Here is a 20732-nt window from a genome sequence, read left to right as displayed (position 1 = left end):
GAGGACACAGTGAAGGTGATGAATAGATTTAGAGGATTAGATTTGGTAGACAGAGTGCCTGAAGAACGAGGGACGGAGGTCTGTAACATTGTACAGGAGGCAGCAACTAAAACCATCCCAAAGAAAAGGAAATGCAAGAAAGCAAAATGGCTGTCTGAGGAGGCTTTACAAATAGCTGTGGAAAGAAGGAATGCGAAAAGCAAGGGTGAAAGAGGAAGATATCAGCAACTGAATGCAGATTTCCAGAGAATAGCAAGGAGAGATAAGAAGGCCTTCTTAAATGAACAATGCAAAGAAATCGAGGAAAACAATAGAATGGGGAAGACTAGAGATCTCTTCAAGAAAATTGGAGATATCAAAGGAACGTTTAGTGCAAAGATGGGCACGATAAAGGACAAAAAAGGCAGGGACCTAACAGAAGCAGAAGAGATTAAGAAGAGGTGGCAAGAATACACAGAAGAACTCTACAAGAAAGATCTTAATGTCCCTGATGTCCACGCTGGTGTGATCACTGACCTTGGGCCGGACATCCTAGAGAGTAAAGTCAAGTGGGCCTTAGGAAGCATTACAAACAACAAAGCTAGTGGAGATGACAGTATTCCTGCTGAGTTATTTAAAATGCTAAAAGATGATGCTGTTAAAGGGCTGCACTCAGTATGCCAGCAAGTTTGGAAAATGCAACAATGGCCATGGGATTGGAAAAGGTCAGTTTATATTCCAATTCCAAAGAAGGGCAGTGCCAAAGAATGCTCAAACTATTGCACAATTGCGCTCATTTCACATGCTAGCAAGGTTATGCTCAGAATCCTACAAGCCAGGCTTTAGCAGTATCTGAACTGAGAACTACCGGATGTACAAGCTGGGTTTCGAAGAGGCAGAGGAACTAGAGATCAAATTGCCAACATTCGCTGGATCATGGAGAAAGCACGAGAGTTCCAGAATGGGAGCAGGGGGGCAGGCCATCTTCGGGGAAGACGCCCTTGGTGTGTGTTACCGGTGGCTTGTTCTGGCCTTCCTTGCTCATTCCCAGGTCCTGGCCAGCAGGTTCACAGGGGCCCTGGCCTCCGGCTGCTGCTGCTTAATGCCAGGTCAGTTAAAAACAAGGCCCCAATCATAGGTGACTTGATCACTGAAGAGGGGGCAGACGTGGCATGTATCACCAAGACCTGGTTGGGGCCTGGGGGGGGTGCCCCTCTCGGAAATGTGCTGGGTTTACGGTGTGGCAGCAGGCAAGATACCAGGGCAGGGGAGGAGGTGTCAGGATCCACGCAAGCCAGAACCTTCATTTGTTTTTTATTGCTTTTACTTTTATTGCTAAGTATATATCAAAGGGTGAATAGTGGTATGGTGGGAATGTTATTTTGAACCGCTTGCTTGACCTGCCATAAACAGGGGGGAGAGGAGGCCAGGTGCCGTTATCTCTATCTTGAAACAGACATCCAAGGCCAGGAGGTGTGATTACCAAGGCAAGGCATGAAGAATTTCAAGCGGGAAAGAAAAGCTAGAAGGGGGGGAATTTGGGCTTAAAAGGACAAGGGTTTGCTTTGTAGAATTAGGCTCAACAAACTATGATGCTGTATGCTTCTCCTGAATAAAGAAATCTCTGATGGAACTCTTTGGACTCTAGAGGATTTACTGAAATTTGGGATTGAGTGTGCAGACTCTGACATTTTGTTGAGTCTCACCCCATTTTACAAGGGATTTACCGGGGAACCAAGCACCGTGGAAAACCCCCTCGAAAAACCTACCACGGCTGCGGAGATGGAGGAGGAGTGCCCCGTGGCCGGGGCAGTAGGGGGATCCGAGGAGGAAGAAACCCTAACAGGTACCTACCCTACCCTCCCGCCGCCGCAGAAACCTGACCGGCGCAAAACGAAGTTGTGGAGCATGGAAGAGCTGGCTGGGGAAATGTCATTCCTAGACATGGCCCCTGAGAAACATTGGGCCCTTATGACATGGAGACACCTCCTTGAAGGGGGATCACATCCTTTTGAGGTGTGGACGGACCACAAAAATTTAGAGGCCCTTACCACTCCGAGAAAGTTATCTCCCAAACAAGTACGCTGGGCCCAATTTTTCAGCCGGTTCAAGTTCACTTTAAAATTCATCCCTGGAGGGAAAAACTTTTTAGCCGATGCATTATCAAGGCTACCTCAGCATAACAGCCAAAGAGAACAGGTAGTGGCTCCGGTAATCCCTAAAGCACCACCTCAAGCAGAACCTGGCTCGGTAGCCCTGACCAGAACCCAAGCAAAACTACAAAGACAGAAACCTACCAATGAACTACTCCAAAAAATAAACGCTGCCTTAGATTCTGATGAATGGTTCCAGAATAATAAAAATACCCTAACCCATGAACACCAAGCTTGGTGGATGGCAGACAAACTGTATGTTCCACTTTCACTTCGTAAACAAATCCTAGAAAAGGGACATGATGATAAAACCTCGGGGCATTTTGGATTTATAAAAACCTTACATTTATTACGTAGACAATTTTGGTGGCCAACCATGAGAAAAGACATTTCTGAATATGTTTCTACATGTCCTGTATGTGCAATGTCAAAGAAAAGAGGAGGAAAAGTTTTGGGCCTTCTACAATCAGTGGCATCTCCAAAAAAACCTTGGGAAGAAGTTTCTATGGACTTTATTGTGGATTTACCTGTGAGCAATCACAACACAGCAATTTGGGTTGTAATTGATCTGTTTTCTAAACAAGCGCATTTTATTCCTTGCACATCAATTCCGAATGCTAAAAAATTAGCTAAATTGTTCATTGCACACGTCTACCGCCTCCATGGCGTCCCCAAGAGGGTGATTTCAGATCGCGGGCCACAGTTCACCTCCAAATTTTGGAGGGAATTTCTTACATTAATTGGATCTACTCAAGCTTTTTTTTTTTTTTTAATATTTTTTTATTTTTACAACAAACACAAAACATACATGGACAAACAAAACCATAGAAAGGCATAAAAAAAAGAGCATCTTCCATTTTATAGCGTGTGTCAACCAGTTACCAACTCGTTGGTGCCCCTTTCATAATCTTAAATTCTCATATCATCTATTCAAAATATACTTGTATACTTATCAATTAACAATTATTAATCATTCATAGCTAATCTATAAAATCATTTATTACAAGAAATTTTAACTTTCAATAGGATTAGTAATACATTTTCATCTATCGATTATATGTGTATATATATAATAATTAATATCAAATTTCTATTATAAAGTTTCCTAATCCATTACATTACTATATTTTCTCATCCAATCATTAATAAAAACAAGTTACTTATCTTCTTATTCTAATTTCAAATCTCAGTTTAACTCATCTCTGCACATTTCATAATTTTCAATAACTTCCTCCTGCATAAGTAATTTTTAATTTTTCCAATTCTTAAAAGTTACAGTTCTAACCAGTATCAGTTACAATATCAGTTACAGTTCTAACCGGGTTACAGTTCTAACCAGATTCTTCACTACATATTTCAACAAAAATATCTCTAGTTTAAAATCTATATGTTACTATATTCAACCATATGTAAATGTCTAATCTCTTAAAACATTTAGAATCAAATACAATTTTTAACTATATATCTCAGATTTATACTTTATTCCAGCGCTTGCATAATTTTGAGTTCACCCTTTTCATTCAATATCCCAAAATATCTAGCTGTTTATTCCTTTTTCTATATTATTGGATAAGAGAAAGCAATAATAAATGTCCTTTCAAACATTCTGCTTTTTGAAGCTTCTGTCAGTTCCATCATTGTTGTATTCCCCTCGTTTTTTCTTTAAACATCTGAAGTAGTTTCTTTCAATATTGTTTTACTTCTTCTTTTTGTGCATTCTTTTAGTACGATTTTCCATTATAATCTTGTATAATCTTTTTCTCACCCTCAGTGCCAAGAACAGGTCTGTCCCTCTTCATTTATCAGTTGATTAACCCTTTTAATTCTCAATTTATAAGCCTCACAATAATTCTGTTTAATGTTTCTGATTTCTTGTACTATTTCTTCCTTTTCCATTGATCCCGTTTTATGTTTAATTAAGTCCATTTTAGCTTTAGTATCTTTTTTCTTTTTTTTTTTTGCGGGAATTTCTGCAGCTCTTCTTCCAGTTTTTTATAGTCATCCTCAATAGTTTAAAGATCTTTTTCTGCATTGTGTTTCTCGTATAGTTTATTATCTTGATAAACCTTCATTGAGTCAAAGGATTCTTTATCTTTGTTCTTGCCAAAAATAAAAAAAAAATAAAAAAAACAAGAGGAGAAAAAAAAAAAGAAGAGGAGGGAAAAGACTAAGTCTCTTTAAAAAAAATCCAACTGAGGGGGGAATGGAGAGCAAAGCAGAGCTTCTAGCAGAAAGAAGAGCTACTGCCACTAATCAGGGCTCTTGTGACTAGCTCAAACTTTCCATCTTGATATTTTCAAAATTGCTTTCAACTCCACTTTCTTGTTTATAGTTACGGATGGCACCTGTATAAACATGCACATCCCACTATCTTTTTAGAAAGCACAGGGTCCTTGAGCATGCGTCACAATAGAAGAAAAAAAGCACTATGTTGAGCCTCTAGATGGTAGTGTAACTTTCTTTCATTTACTTTCTCTTAACTCCACTTTCCCCATTTCAAAATCAAAAAGTATAAATTTCTTACAACAATAAAGAAATCTTAGTCAAAAAAAAGGCTTAAGATAAAGAGTTATTGAGTATTAAAAAGAAAAAGCCAATCCAGTTAAAAATATATTTTTTTAAGAAAAAAACATCTTGCCAATTCCACTAAAAAGGGAAAGTTGAAAAGAAAAAAAAATTTCCCCCCTTTTTTTATAAGGCTCGATCTCGCCGCTTAATCCACTTTTCTTCACTTTTAAAAATCTCTTTAAGTTACTTAAGGTGTTCTCTAAGAATAGTTAAATAGTAAGAGTCCATCTCACCCAGTTGACACCCTTCTCTTCCTTCTTCCTTTGGAGCTGCCCCGGCTTTCGCAGCCATTTTGGCTGGCTCTCCTCCGCCGGCTTCAAGAGCTTCTCCCCGGATCAATCTGGGACTTGCGGCGTCCCTGAGATCCGCGGGACGCGCCCTTTGCGATCGCCATCTCTACGGGACGGCTTAGGTCCATCGGGACCATCCGGGGGAGGAGATATCGGCTGCCATCCTGGGAGCCCAGGATCGCCCGCCGTATCGCCGCGACGCCAGCTCCGCCCTCCGGATCTACTCAAGCTTTGAGTTCCAGTTTTCATCCAGAAATGGACGGATCTACAGAGAAAATTAACTCTTTATTGGAACAATATTTAAGATGTTTCACTAATCATCAACAAGATGATTGGTCTGAACTTCTCCCTTTCGATGAGGTGGCTTATAGCAACACAGTGCACCAAAGTACCGGGTTCACACCCTATAAAATAGCTTCTGGGCAAGACAGAACCATGCAAGCCAGAACCTTCATTTGTTTTTTATTGCTTTTACTTTTATTGCTAAGTATATATCAAAGAGTGAATAGTGGTATGGTGGGAATGTTATTTTAAACCGCTTGCTTGTCCTGCCATAAACAGGGGGGAGAGGAGGCCAGGTGTCGTTATCTTTATCTTGAAACAAGCATCCAAGGCCAAGAGGTGTGAGAACCGGGGCAAGGCGTGAAGAATTTCAAGAAAAGCTAGAAGGGAGGGAATTTGGGTTTAAAAGGACAAGGGTTTGCTTTGTAGAATTAGGCTCAACAAACTATGGTGCTGTACGCTTCTCCTGAATAAAGAAATCTCTGATGGAACTCTTTGGACTCCAGAGGATTTACTGAACTTTGGGATTGAATGTGCAGACTCTGACAGGAGGGGTGGCTGTTATCATCCGAGAGTCTCTAGTGGCCTTCAGGGGCATTGCTCCACAAGTTTCTGGCTGTGAGACACTGTTTCTTAGGTTGGGCACGCGCAAACAGTTGGGAGTGCTGCTACTGTACTGGCCTCCCTGCTGCGTGGCAGCCTCCCTGCCTGAGCTGCTGGAGGCTGTCTCGGGGCTGGCGGTGGAGTTCCCCAGGCTTATGGTTCTGGGGGACTTCAACCTGCCATCCCTGGGACCATGGCAGCCATGGGCCTGTCTCAAATTGTGCGGGACCCAACCCGAGATAGTGGCCACATGTCGGATTTAGTTTTCTTGTCTGAGCAATGGCAAAGTGATCTCAGGGGAGATGTACAGCTTTCCCCGCTGTCATGATCAGATCACGCCCTGGTGACCCTGAGTTTCTCCTATGCCACCCCCCTACACAAGGAGGCCGGACCCATGAGATTGGTCCACCCCCGGCGCCTGATGGACCCGTTGGGGTTTCAGAGGGAGCTGGGGGATATTCCTGTGGACCTGCTGCACGGTCCAGTGGAGGCCCTGGCTGCTGCCTGGAACAGGGAGGTGGCCGGGGCCTTGGACAGGATTGCGCCTTTGCGACCTCTCTTGCCACGTCGGCCCCGACACTCCCCGTGGTTTACAGAGGAGTTGAGGGTGCTGAAGAGGGTTAAGAGACGTCTAGAGCGCTGCTGGAGGAAGACACGGACTGTATCCGACCGAACACAGGTTAGAGGTGCTATTAAGGCCTACATTGTGGCGATAAGGGCGGCGAAGCGCCAATACTTCTCCGCCCTTATTGCATCTGCAGAGTGCCGCCCGGCGGTCCAGTTTGGGATCACCAGGTCCCTCCTTGGTAAAGGGGATGTGGTGGTTCATTTGCAGGGCTGCACGGAGGAATTTGCAGAGCACCTGCAGGATAAAATTGCTCGGATTCATTCCAAGTTGGACGAGTGTGGTGCAGGGTCTGGGGAGATACCGGGGGATCGTCCTTGCCCAGTTAGCTGGGAACAGTTTGATCCTGTTTTTCCTGAGGAAGTGGACAGGATCCTTCGGTCTGTGAGGGCCACCACTTGTCATCTGGACCCATGCCCCTCCTGGCTGGTGAAAGCAGCTCGGGAGGGGATATGTAGTTGGATCCAGGTGATGGTTAAGGCATCCTTGCAGGAGGGAGTGTTTCCGGCACCCTTTAAAGAGGCATTGGTGCACCCCCTCCTCAAGAAGCCCTCCCTGGATCCTACTATTGTTAGAAGGTTGGTGCATGTAGACATTTTTATATATTAAGACATTTAGATGTTTAAACATTTATCTTTATAATAAAAGCAGGCCTAGCAAAATGCCAATATTCCCTTTCCTGTATGTATGGTTAACTGTATTTTAGATTATCAAAAGGTTGCATTCTTGAGGATAAGACCTTTAACACTTTTCAAAATCTCAAGGATGTGTTAATTGCTGACATGGTTTGCCTCTTCCTGACTGGAAAGGCAGCAACTCATGTAAGCAGATAAACTGTCTTGACCTGATAGTCTCTTCTTGTTCAGATGACCCCTCACAAAGAAAGATAAGCGGTCCTGACCTTGTTTCTTAGGGATGTATGTTTACATATGGCTGTTAACACTCAAGGTGATAGAAATTAGTTTACATACAGAAAGGAAGAACCTTATTTGGCATCAGAGAAAGGGGTCCTGGGTAAGGGGAGGAGTATGGATCAAGGTAACTGGCTTTGATTGGATCAGAAAGTCATGACATCTTAACGTGGGTTTGAATGTAACAGAAGGTATATAAGGTACTGTGGGGAGGGGGCCCAGCGCGGCCGCCCACCTAACTGCCTGCTGTCATTGCTTCTGCACTTGGGTGAAGAATAAATCTCCTAACTTCATGCAATTTGTCAGTGTCTTTACTCCCGGCTCAGAAACAGACTTGGTAAGATAACTTTTTCTTCCAACACTATACTGGACAATTTTCGTCCAGTCTCCCACCTCCCCTTCTTGTGGAAGGAGGTTGAGAAAGTGGTGGCTTCACAGCTCCAAAGGGTCCTGGAGGAAACAGATTATCTGAACCCTTATCAGTCAGGTTTCAGGTCCAGCTGTGGAACGGAAACGGTATTGGTCGCACTTATGGATGATCTCTGGCGGGAGCGGGATGGTGGTAGTGCGACCATCCTTGCTCTCCTTGATCTCTCAGCGGCATTCGATACCATCGACCACGGTATCCTGTTGGGACGACTCAGGGAATTGAGGGTGGACGGCATGGTATTGTGCTGGTTCGCCTCCTTTCTCCAGGGCCGATCCCAATCGGTGGTGATGGGGGGTGAGGGGTCCCATCCTCGGCCCCTCCTTTGTGGGATGCCTCAGGGTTCGGTTCTCTCTCTGCTCCTTTTCAACATCTATATGAAGCCGCTGGGTGAGATCATCCGTCATCATGGGATGAGGTATCATCAGTATGCTGATGATACTCAACTATACATCTCCATTCCTGGTGAGGTAAGTGATGCTGTTTCCGCCCTCTCGCGGTGCCTGGAGGCTGTGAGGGTCTGGATGGGGAACAACAGGCTCCAGCTGAACCCTGGCAAGACGGAGTGGCTGTGGTTTAATGGCTCTTCTGTATCCGGGACGTTGTCATTGTTGGTTCTGGATGGGGTAGCACTGCCCCAGACAGACCCAGTGCGTAATTTGGGGGTCCTCCTGGACTCACGACTCCTGCTCAAAGAGAAGGTGGCAGCTGTGGCCAGGAGGGCTTTTGCACAGCTTCGGGTTGTCCACCAGTTACGCCCTTTCCTGGATCGGGATGCCCTATGAACAGTCACTCATGCCCTCGTTATCTCCCAGATAGACTACTACAATGTGCTCTACATGGGGCTACCCTTGAAGAATATCTGGAAGCTTCAGCTGGTCCAGAATGTGGCCACGTGAGCAATTTTGGGGGCCCGAAGAAGGACCCATATAACACCTTTGCTCTGTGAGCTGCATTGGGTACCAGTTTGCTTCCAGGTCCAATTCAAGGTGTTGGTTATCACCTTTAAAGCCCTACATGGCATGGGGCCAGGCTACATGAAGGACCGCCTCGACCCCACAATCTCAACCCGCCCCACCCGACCTCACAGAGAGGGCATGCTTCGGATGCCCGCGGTAAAAGAACTTTGTTTAGCGGGATCCAGAAGGTGGGCCTTCTCTGCTGTGGCCCCTGCCCTCTGGAACATCTTGCCCCTGGAGGTGAGACAGGCCCCCTCACTCCAGGCCTTTCGGAGGGATTTGAAGACCTGGCTCTGCCATCTGGCCTGCGGGGGGGAGGGAGGATATCAGAAATGGGGTTGGCTGGCCCCTTAGCGGCCTGGTGTGGCCCCCATCACCCTCTTGGATTTTTTAGCTTTTTTATTTTTTAATGGTTGGTTTTTATAACTTTTAATTGTATTTATGTTTTTAGTGTGTTGTAAGCTGCCCAGAGACCCCCATTGTGGGGAGATGGGCGGGGACAAGTTAAATAAATAAAAATAAATAAATAAAAACATCTACTTCTGCTTCATTGACTATGCAAAAGCCTTCGATTGTGTGGATCACAACAAACTGTGGCAAATTCTTATAGAGGTGGGGGTACCAGACCACCTTACCCGTCTCCTGAGAAATCTGTATGCGGGCCAAGAAGCAACAGTTAGAACCGGTCACGGAACAACCGAGTGGTTCAAAATGGGGAAAGGAGTACGACGAGGCTGTATACTGTCACCCTGCTTATTTAACCTATATGCAGGGTACATCATGAGAAATGCCGGGCTGGAAGAATCACAAGCCGGAATTAAGATTGCAGGGAGAAACATCAACAACCTCAGATATGCAGACGATACCACCCTAATGGCAGAAAGTGAAGAAGAACTAAAGAGCCTCTTGATGAGGGTGAAAGAGGAGAGTGCAAAAGCTTGCTTGAAACTCAACATTAAAAAAACTAAGATCATGGCATCTGCACCCATCAATTCCTGGCAAATAGAAGGGGTAGAAATGGAAGCAGTCTTCATTTATTTGGGCTCCAATATCACCCCAGACGGAGACTGCAGCCATGAAATTAAAAGATGCTTGCTCCTTGGGAGGAAAGCTATGGCAAACCTAGACAGGATTATTAAAAAGCAGAGACGTCACCTTGCCGACGAAGATCTGCATAATCAAAGATATGGTTTTTCCAGTAGCAATGTATGGCTGTGAGAGCTGGACCATAAAGAAGGCTGAGCGCCGAAGAATTGATGCCTTTGAACTGTGGTGCTGGAGAAGACTCTTGAGAGTCCCCTGGACTGCTAGGAGGTCAAAGTAGTCAATCTTAAAGGAAATCAACCCTGATTGCTCATTGGAAGGATCGATAATGAAGCTCAAGCTCAGATACTTTGGCTGCCTAATGCGAAGAGAGATCTCTTTGGAGAAGACCCTGATGCTGGGAAAGATTGAAGGCAAAAGGAGAAGGGGACAGCAGAGGATGAGATGGTTAGGTAGCATCACTGAAGCAATGAGCATGAAACTGAGCAAACTCAGGGAGGCAGTGAAGGACAGGAAGGCCTGGCGCAATATGGTTCATGGGGTCACGAAGAGTCGGACACGACTTAATCACTGAACAACAACAACAAAATGGGAGATGCTTCTTTTTGGATTTGTTAATATCTGGACTGGAAAAATGATGGATTTGCTTACATGTAACATGGTGTTTATACTTTTCCCCCCTATAGTTATATAAATGTTTAAGAAGCAAGAGAAAAGAAATTCTTTTTTATTATTTTTCCTGGCAAATCTGCACTTGGGTTTGTGATACTGGAATGTGGACATGGGAAGTGTGTGAACTCTGCTTTGTTTTCTTACTTAATTGGTGCTGATTGGAGAGGAACGTTAAATAAAATAAAGGGACTTTCTCCCTTTCACTCTTTACTTAGTTTGGAACATAATTTGTATTTCAGACACAAGAGAGTGCTAGTGCCCATGGCTACTAAGAGAGCAAACCGCAGGGATGAGTGTTTCAATATTAGGTTTCAAAACTTTGCAGAAAAAATAATTCAGTCCTGGAGGATAAATTTGATAATTTGAACAAGAAACTCGATGTGAAATTCAATGAGGCTGCTGTTGATGTGAGGCAAGTTGGACATAAGTTGGGTATCTTGGAGAACAATATGGATAATACAGATATGGAAGAAGAAAGAGAGATGGATATTTTACTGGACTTTAAAGAAAAAGAATCTTATTTTGGACTTTCAGTTATTTTGGATCAGCCCAATGATGACATTGTTTTGGATTTACAAAACGAACGTTTTAAATCACTGAGAGATAAAGAGAACTTCTTGAAGTGGTTCCTGAGAGAAGAAGACGAGGAGAAAATAGTAAAGATTCAACTTGTGGGCGCTGTTTGCTAGGTTCAAAGAGTTAACTCTTTCAAAGAGAAGAGAACTTGGATCAGTCTAATGTTGACATTATTTTGGATCTCCAAAAGGAAGGTCTTAAATTACTGAAAGATAAAGAGAGCGTACTGAAGTTGCTCCTGAAAGAATCAGCTAAGCAGAAAAAAATAAAGACTCAATCTGTGGGGTAGTACGTGCTAGGATGAAGGTATGACCACTTTCTTAAAAGTAAACAGAAAGTGTACAAAGTAAACCTGTTTGATCATGGTTAAAACATAGGCTGTGGCTTCTGACAGATTAATGGTAACTTCCTGGGACCAGGATTGTCTGACGATGCGGTCAGGATTACTGTTCTTTGATAGCAGGAAAGAGGAATATAGACTGCGACCCCTGAGAGTGGTTAGAGGGGTTTCTTGTTGATTCAGACTGAGTGAGGAAGTTGCTAGGGCTGTGTAAGCGGATGTTAGTGTGGGTGGGAAATACGAGTGAGATGGAAGTGCTTCCTATTGCCTTTGGGAAGGGAGGATGGTAGATGGTAACACTACTGAGCTTTTGCTACGCACCCAGAGGTCAAAACACGCAGATATTTACGGCTGGAAAATAATGGCAGTGGCGGAGAAGGTGACATAGTATATTGAGATTAAAAAATGGGGGGGGTTAGCCTTGTTTCTATTTGGAAATCGCTTTTCTTCTTCCTTTTTGCTCGGCATTATGCCCTAGTGCCATGTTGATTTGGGGATTTGTGTTAGGATTTTCTCATGGGAAGAAGTGCAGCTCGTTATCTTCAAAACGGATTGTTATGGCTAAGTAAGTCATGTGAAAATTGTTATTGCTGGTTTGCACGTCTACTGCTATTTACTTCCACCTATTGGCGTTTGTATGCTAGTTACTCAAGGGGTGATAATAAAACGGGAGGATTATATGCCCAGCCCCTCAGTAGAGTTTTCGCCACCATGTAGTCCGTTTTTATGGGTTATGTGGTAGTAACTAATAACCAAGTAGTGTACTTCTTCTCTGAGAGTTTGTTTAGCTAGAGACTTTGTTATACCTGGGTAGTTGTTAAGTCTTGGTTGCTAAATACATGAGAAGAAGTGTTTTTTTCCCTATATTTTGTATGAAACTTGTATTTTATGGAGTTTTGCATTTTTATCAATAAACAACCAGATATTTTATATTTTCTGGCTGGATGTCTTTGGAGAACGAGATACGGACATTGCATTTTGTAAATCTCTCATGCTGATGTGTATTTTTGGCAATTTCCTGGGTGTATTGCTGCACTCTGCGCAACATTTGATAATTATTCGGATTAGAGAAGTACTTTATATTGGCTCTATTCTTAGAGTAAAAGCGGTATGTATTCAATATTTGTATCTGCAACAGAGAAAGTGGGAACTCACCTATTCTTTCTCTCTTTTTCTTTTCCTTTTCTGCACGTTTAACTTCTTTTTTCTAAACTTTTCTCTCTTTGTTTTTTCTGTTTTCTTATGTTTCATTGTTTATTGAAAATCAATAAAGGTTAAGAAACAAGATAATTCCGCCGTGATTCTCTTTGGTAGAAGAGGGGGCCGAGGGAAACTCTGGCAGGCTTTCAAGATTATGTTGTGACACTTGGTCACAGAAGAGTCCAGTAGTCCTTGCGCGGTCTGTTCCCTGACCTGGCCTACCTCCAAGGGCTGCTGGGAGGTGAGGAAGATGGAGGAGCGCTGCTCCCCTGAGCCGCGGCTGGAAGGGCTGAGAGAGGACCCTCCTTCCGGAAACACTCCTGCAGTGTCCCATCTCACCCCCTGCCTTTTTCTCTCCTCCCCAGGGAGATGGCGCAGCTCACGCGGTGGCTTTGGAGACAGGAGTACTGGCTACCTCCAGGGATCACCTGGGAGGACATGCAGGAGACGGAGGACGTCCACTATCCCCAACCCCGACACCTCCTGCTCGGCCTCCCCATTGCTGTCCTGCTGGTCGCCCTCCAGTTCTTATTCGAAAGGCAAGCTCTTGGCCAATGGAAACTGTTTGGAGGGAGCTTTCCTTCCCTCCCCTCCCAAAAGCCCGATGTCTCTTGAAACAGTGGAAGGTCCCTTTTTTATACCTCGCTTTTCGCATCCATTTTTCACAAACTGAATTTGACAATAACGAGAAGCAAGGGAAATTGAAAATGACATCATCATCGTCATCATCATTCCTGACATTCCTTTTTGATCCTAATCACCTCCTAGTCCAGAAAGGGCACAATTGGGGCACAATGTGAAACTCGGTCAAGCCCCCCCCCCAGTCTTGGCTGCTACCAGTTCCTTGAAAAGGAGCCACAAGTCCAGGAGGACCCCCAAATTGCTCACTGGTCCTGTTTGGGGCAGTGCAGCCCTGTCCAGAACAAGAGACGGAGAATGGCCAGAACCAGGGGGACCCAGAACCGAAAGCCACTCAGTCTTGCTAGGGTTAATCTCACTCCCGATATTAAAGAATGCATTCAAGAAATATATTCTTTATCCATTTTTGAATCTGTTTATACTGTAAAAATGAGAGGACATAGCAATATGTTTCTGTATGGTCTAGATTTAATTCAGAATACAGAATACAGAATAATATGTTAAGGGACTGAGCTCCTGCTATGTTCACATCATACTCCCTTAAGTGTGATCTTAATCACTATTATTTAAATACTACTTTATTCTGTCGCAGCCGTTGTATTCCTTATTATAGTTCACCAATTTTTTTGACAAGCAGGTGATGCTCAGGAGCCTTGTTTTCCTTGCTTTGGCTTCACGTGCCTGTTCCTGAGCGGAGCGTGAAACGAGGAAGCCAAGGGCCGGCTAACGTTAGCCAGCGTTCGTCTGACCCCAGCCGTTCCCTTTCCCAGGAACATCGGCGCGCCCCTGAGCAGAAAACTGGGCCTGCGAGAAAAGGTGCGGCGGAAACCTTCTCCAAGCCCCATCCTGGAAGCCTTTTACAGGAAGCGGAGGAAACGTCCCCAAAAGGTGAGTTTCTTCCACACGTGTTGGAAGGTGTGGCTAAGGGAGCTAAAACTCTGGCCTTTGATAAAATACTCCTGATTTTCACTGGCCTTATAAAGTAGACACTGGCTGATTTGAAAGCTGAGTAGGGCCGGTCATTTGGAGAGACCTTGGATGGGAGGCCACTAGTGGATCCAAAGGCTGTACATCAGAGAGAAAATTTGGAAAACAACCCCGAAGAAGGGAATGTGGGAGAAGGAATTGGAGCATCTAAACCCGTTCCATTTTGGTATCAAGGGGGAAAAGGTGCAGGGAGATTCTGCAAAGCAAACTGCTTCAGTTTCCCTTTTTAAAAAGGGGGGCTGTGCCTTATCCCAGCAAGGGGGTCTCGGGGTCGGATCTACAGCTCCTCTGACCTGCTTCTGCGTCCTGCGTTCCAGGAGGAGGTCAGCAGCTTGGCCAAGCAGTGCGACCTCCAGCCAAGGCAGGTAGAGAGGTGGTTTCGATGCCGCCTGAATCAGGACCGGCCCAGCTTGACGAAGAAATTCTGTGAAGCCGGGTGAGTGGGAGCTGTTGGGGCGGGGTGGTCAACGGGCAGCCCATGGGCAGCGGTGCACCCCTCAGTGCCCAGCAGGATCTCTGTCCCATCGGACCCTCCAAGAGGATTGTGAACGATTCCAGAAGGAAGTTTATGTGATGCAAAGGGAAGTGTCACTTTCCAGTATCTTACGATTGCTGGTTAAGGACCCCACTGGGTTGTTAGAGAGTGCATCTGTCGGGTGGTTTGTGACTGGTTGTGCCAACCAGGGCTGGCATTTTGCGGACGAACAGGCATATCTCCTACTGCAACTGCTAACGGATCCACCCCCTGTACCATCAGCGCTCCATACCTGATCCCCAACTGAACCAGGTGCCTAGCCCTGCTGAGATGTGCAGTTGGGTTTTCGATAGCTCAGGGTTGAACCATGGAGTCCTTGCAGTTCTCTCAGCTTGGCTCTGTTCTTGCAAACGTTTCATTACCCAGCTAGGTAACATCTTCAGTGCTAGAGTGGGTGAGGTTTGCCCTCTTTTTATATGCTGTGGCATGCCCTGCCAGTGTTGGTGTGCGTGTGCGTGTGCGTGTGCGTGTGCGCTGTTTCCTTTTATTTTTTCCTTCTGGTAGTTCCTTGATTAGGGTACTGTTTGCTGCTGGATTGTGTGTCTGGTGATAATCTTGGTGTTAATCTCTGCTTATCTGGGTGATGATTGCTGGTGAGGAGATGTTTTGGTCTTTTCTTTTCTTTTCTATTGCCTCTTTTGAAGTGTGTAGATGCTGCTTATCTCTACGTGCCTGTTGATGGCTGACTTGTCTGAATGCCAAGCCTCCAGGAATTCCCTCACATTTTTGGATTTGGCTTGGTCTAAGATGCTGGTGGTTTCCCAGCTGAAACGATGGTTGAGTCTGTCCGTGTGTGGTGACATGAGGGAGTTTTCATCGTGTCTTCTGACTGCCAGTTGGGGCTCATGGATGCGCTCTGCCAGCCTTCTGCCTGTCGGCCCTACATAGTGTTGGTTTCAGTCCCTACAGTGTATGTTGTAGATGACTCCTGTTTTTTCTTCCTCTGCTACTGGGTCTTTTGGTTTACTTAAGATATTTTGGAGGGCAGTGAACAATTAGGTTTTTGTCTGGCAGATAAATAGGGTTGAGTGAGGTTAATCCTTGGCTGGGAGGAAATCCCAGGTCTGTGGGCTAAAGAGGGGAAATAGGAAAGTATCTGAGAAAACAGCAGTTGACGAAATCTTCATTTTCAGTATTTACGTAACAATCAGATTCAGGGAAGAGAAAAGGTATTTTGCATCATTCTAGAGATCAGAATCTGTGCCAAGGGGCTCAAGTACAAGAAAAGCTAAGCATTGGAAAACTTCTTCACCGCTTCAGAAGGTGGAATGAGGGCCGTTGGAGCAGGGGATATCTTGCACCCAGTCAGCTGGACTAGATGACCTTTGCGTTCCCTTCTAGCTCCGGAATCCCTGGATCTCCCGGATTGCTGTCCAATATGCCCTGATGTATTTTCTGATTGTTTTCCAGCTGGAGAGGCATCTACTGTGTTATTTCCTTCTGCACGGGGTTGGCCGTCCTTTACGAGGTGAGTTCCAACGCTTTCCCCACCTTTGTTGGTTGTCGTCAAAAAAGACACTTCAACACGTGTAATGTGGCTGACTCTTCTCTGCCTCCCAGCCCCCAATATTTAATGCTTCCCTTTTTTATTAGAAAACGTTGGGAGTGTAGGAAAGAAAGTGTTCATTTTCCAACCTCTTTCAAACTTCTTAGTGCCCAGAGTCGCTTTTTCATGCAGTGGTCTCCTTTCTCTCCCATCATCCCCTTAAAAGGGAGCTCCAGGGAAGTGTTGGTGGGCTGGTATGGTGTGATCCCTAATGAATTGTGTCTTCTTGCAGAAACCCTGGTTCTGGGATCTCCGCCAATGTTGGGTTGGGTACCCACAGCAGGTAAGGAGTGAGGGAGACATTTGAAGGAACATTTCGATGGAAATTGTTAATCAACTAGCATCCCCCTTTGCAAAAATGGCATGAAACTGAAATGCAACCTGCCTTTCCATGCATAGCATTTATTCAAGCCTTAAAAATTCAATCCTTTCCATCTCTTACAGCTAAAAAGCAACCCACCTAAGGGATTAAATAGTTATACAACCTTCTTGTATCCCGCCTAGAGTCACTTGGATAAAGGGAGATGGGAGGCTAATAAATTGAGTAAACAAACACACAAACAAACAAATAAATGGAAGATTACATGAGAACAAGTTCTACCAACATGTTATCCTAGGCAAAATCATAGGATGGTGTGCTCAGGAGGGAGAGAGATGAAAAATAGTGTATACCAGCCATCCCGAATGAACCTAGAGTAATTTGCAAAAGATTATAGATGTCAGTGAATCCCTAAGTGAACAACAGCTGACACAGGGGCTACATGGTAGAAAGTTGAACACCACACCTTTCTGCAAATGTGGATGCCTCCTTACTATTGCGGTGCAGTTGTATACAGATTCAAAGTAAGAAAAGGGTGAATGTGGTAGATGCAGAATTTTGGATGCTCTTTGCACCAGGACTTTGTAACACCACCATTAGCAGAAATAAGAGCTTCCAAAAGTTTTTTTCTAGTCACCAAATAGAGTCTTTCTATTCCTGGGTTGGAATTTTCCTACTCTTCCTTTCAGAACTCTCCTAGCTGAGAAAGATTCTCCTTCCATGCACTGCATATTTAAGGTCTCCCCCCATATGTTCAGAGATATTTAGGTTTAGGGACCAAGAAGGCCATTCAAAACCCTTCCCCAATGTCCTGCTCAAAACTGTAGTGATAGAAAATTGACTGTGCTGAAATGAACAGTTTTTCTGTCCTTTAGACCCTCACAGAACCCCATCAAGTTTTCACAGGACCATAGAGTTCTGCAGAAGACAGTGGAAAAAAAACGGTTCAGACCATTGTCTTGGTGAATGGTCTCTTTTCAGCTTCAATTCATTCACTGGCTCTGGGACAGTTCTAAAGATCTTTAGTTGGAGACGTCTTTCCTTCTGCGCAGTTGTATGAGCAATGCTGTGCTGTGGAGCAGCAGATAGCCACTCCAGCTTCAGCTAACATTAAAACAGATTGTCCATGGGCTCTATTTCCCAATCTGACCAGTTTGGAGCCAGTTTTAGCAAAGGCTTTCTTGCTGTTCCAGGTGTTGCCATGATTTGATCAAGTCTGTGTAACTTCCATTTCTGAACAATGTTTCTCATGGCTGAAATGGCTCACTGGGGGGTTTAGTTTTCTAAGTCTCTCTCATCTCTCTCTCATCTATCATCTCCCTCCCTCCCTCCCTCCCTGCCTTCCCAGCTTTGTAAGAGTGAATTACCATCATTTTCAAACACTCAGACAACTGCTTAGAAGAGCTCATGGTTCTTGAAAGCACAAAAAACAATTATAATTTGAGACGTGGGAAGGGGCAGAGTATCTGCAAACAATCCAAAAGCAAGATTAGAAAAGGTCTTAGGAAGATCCTACAGGAAATGTTTGGACCCTGTGGTTTCTGCTCAAAGAGGTGCTACAAACTACTGGGCGAAATTATAGAATCACAGAGCTGGAAAGACTTGGAGTTTGTCTAGTCCAGCCCCTGCTCAGTGCACAAGCCAATGCTTTTCCAATTTGGCAACTTTAAGATGTGTGGACTCCAACTCCCAAAATTCCCCAGCCAGTATCTTAAAGTTGCCAGGTTGGAAAAACACGGTACAGTAGTAGAGCAACTCGGACAGACGACCCTCCAGCCTTTCCTCCCAACAAAGCAGAACCCGTTCCTTCACGTGGCAGCCCACTCCGCTGCCCGACATCTGGCACAGTCGCGGCATTCCTCCTAACCTCTAGCACAAGCTGTGATTTGACCAGGGTTGGCTCAACTTTTGCATGCAGCTAGAAAGGAGAAACCCTGCAGGTCTGCTCTGACCTCACAGTTTGACAAATTCAGAACTCATCGTTGTGCATCTACAATGTACACGTGTGGAAGGTCTGGTCGGTTGCGTTATTATGACCTCTTCCCAACCTCATGTCACTGCCTCGGACCTTCATCCTCATCCCCATTGCCCCCTTTCCTCTCTAGAGCATTGCACAAAAAGCAGGGGGAGGGGGCTGAAAAGTTAAAGGGAGATAGAAATGAAATGTCAAGGGAAGACCCTGCTTGTAGGGCCTCTCGAGGACCCTGTTTCTCACACCTGGGACCTTTAAGATGTGTGGACTCCAACTCCAAAGAATTCCCCAGCCAGGCCTGCTTTATCTTCGCTTGGGAAGCTGAGAGCTGGGATTGTATGACGCCGTTTCTCTTCCTTCCACCCGTCCCCTTGTGCGTTGCAGCCTCTCCAGCCCAGCATCTGTGGCTACTACCTCACGCAGTTCTCCTTCTACTGCTCCTTGGTCGTCATGCTGCCTTTTAAGGTCAAACGGACGGTGAGTGGTCTCTGGCGGAAGAGATCAGTCCGGCTGGTCAGGAAGCCCCGTTCGGATCCACGAGGGAACATGGTTCCTCATTTTGGCCTACAACCAGCATTTGTGCCTTTCTGTCGATTTAAGTGGCTGCCCATCTCACTAAGGAGACTCTGGGTGGCTAATTTTAAAACTGCAGAATCAATCAAATGAAGAGAAAAAGTGAAAAACGAGGGCACTAGTTGGGTGTATCTGCAAATGCAAAACATTCCACTCTAAACCCCTTCCCCATAATGGGGGGTCTGGCCCCCATGAGCAGCTACAAAATCCATCATTTCAATCTTTCCTCTTGCTGCAGGACTTTTGTAAGGAAATTGTCCACCATGGGGCCGCCCTCCTCCTGATGAGCTTCTCATACTGCGCGAATTACATCCGTATCGGTTCGGTTGTCATGATTATACACGAACCTTCAGATGTTTTCCTGCACGTAAGTTAATGCTCAGGAACACTCCTCCTCTACCCCAAGAAGGAAGAACAGATTCTTCCCCTTCTCTTTTTGAAAAAAAACTCTTTCATGTTCTTTGGAAAAAGGAAATAAATCAAGAAAGGAATTTATACCAGCCTTCTCCTTCCTGCAAGCCGTCAGAAGTGTTGGGACTGGCTAAATTATGGGTGCTGTAGTCCCAGTTTAAAGGCTTGTTTGAAGGAAGAGAAATAATACGCCTAAGCACTTCAGAGATAGCAACGGCATGCAAAGCAATTCAAGCTGGAATTGTTTCATATTTCAGATGCCCAGTTTTCAGTCTGAAACAATGACTTTGCACTTGTTCTGCATTCAGCACCGGAGGTTTGGAACAGGTTTGAGCTGCTGGAGACTAAGACAGGCTTGTAAGCTAACCTATGGCCATGTTTCTCTTGGGCATTTACATATTCCCCAAACTACAATTCCCAGCATCCTTCGTGGGAGAGAGAAGATGGGCGCTGCAGTTTAAATGTAGAGAAACCTGAACCCGAATCCTGAAAGTCAAGTCCTTTCACAATAGGAACCTCAGCCGCTCAACAATTTCTGCTTCTTTCTTTCTCTTTTTCCCCAGTTCGCGAAGATGTTTAACTACCTGAAGTGGCAGAAGACTTGCAACACCCTCTTTGTCACGTTCTCCGTAGTGTTCCTGTTCACTCGCCTGGTGATTTTTCCATTCAAGTACGTTTTGGGAGTGCATGCAAAAAGGGCAGGGCTTTGATGGCACAGTTGCAGCGCCAACTTGACTTTTTTGACACCCCCACACACCTCGGGTCACCTCAGCTTGTCATTGCTATCTACAAGTAGCAGTTTTAACCTTCATGTAGCCCATCAAACCACCAGAAGTGGGAGGTGACATCAAGGCCAGGAAAACTCCTCAGGTTGCAGGAGTAGCAGTGATAATTTTCGGGAAATAAAAGGTTGGTGGTTGAGGGAGGGACGGGGGGCTGAAGGATAAAAAAGTTTTAATAGCCACAGAATGTCACTGGAGGTCGTCCTCTTTTAGCAACTGCCTCATTTAGTGACCATTCTGTCAGGGAAAAACCATGTTAAACACGGGAGGCAGACACACCATAAAACATGTCACTTCAAAGTTCTAAGTTCTACTTAAGCTTTATTGAAAATAAAATGC

At 45.0% G+C, this 20732-nt stretch overlaps 1 protein-coding gene across 1 annotated transcript; it reads left to right on the top strand.

Annotated features, from left to right (window-relative positions):
- Positions 1-10925: 10925 nt before the first annotated feature.
- LOC148214527 (ceramide synthase 4-like) lies at positions 10926-20321 on the top strand. Its single transcript, XM_088151043.1, has 9 exons — positions 10926-11395; positions 12995-13168; positions 14039-14156; positions 14573-14691; positions 16201-16258; positions 16569-16619; positions 19012-19206; positions 19439-19567; positions 20175-20321. The coding sequence occupies exons 2-9, from the start codon at positions 12999-13001 to the stop codon at positions 20319-20321; spliced, it is 987 nt and encodes a 328-aa protein (XP_088007169.1). The 5' UTR covers positions 10926-11395; positions 12995-12998.
- The last annotated feature ends 411 nt before the right edge of the window (positions 20322-20732 follow it).

Source organism: Python bivittatus, unplaced genomic scaffold, assembly GCF_059951505.1.
Source record: "Python bivittatus isolate LINGU-HERP-01145 unplaced genomic scaffold, Pbiv_v1 ctg000630_np1212, whole genome shotgun sequence".
Lineage (NCBI taxonomy): Eukaryota > Metazoa > Chordata > Lepidosauria > Squamata > Pythonidae > Python > Python bivittatus.
Note: the sequence above shows the minus strand (reverse complement) of the source record. Positions and strands in the feature narration are given on the sequence as shown.

Bases quoted from the DNA above. Each gene is read 5' to 3' on its own strand.
- LOC148214527 (XM_088151043.1), top strand. From the start codon at position 12,999: ATGGCGCAGCTCACGCGGTGGCTTTGGAGACAGGAGTACTGGCTACCT. The intron at 14,692-16,200 runs GTGAGTGGGAGC...ATTGTTTTCCAG, and splicing joins AAGAAATTCTGTGAAGCCGG to CTGGAGAGGCATCTACTGTG. The intron at 19,568-20,174 runs GTAAGTTAATGC...CTTTTTCCCCAG, and splicing joins CTTCAGATGTTTTCCTGCAC to TTCGCGAAGATGTTTAACTA.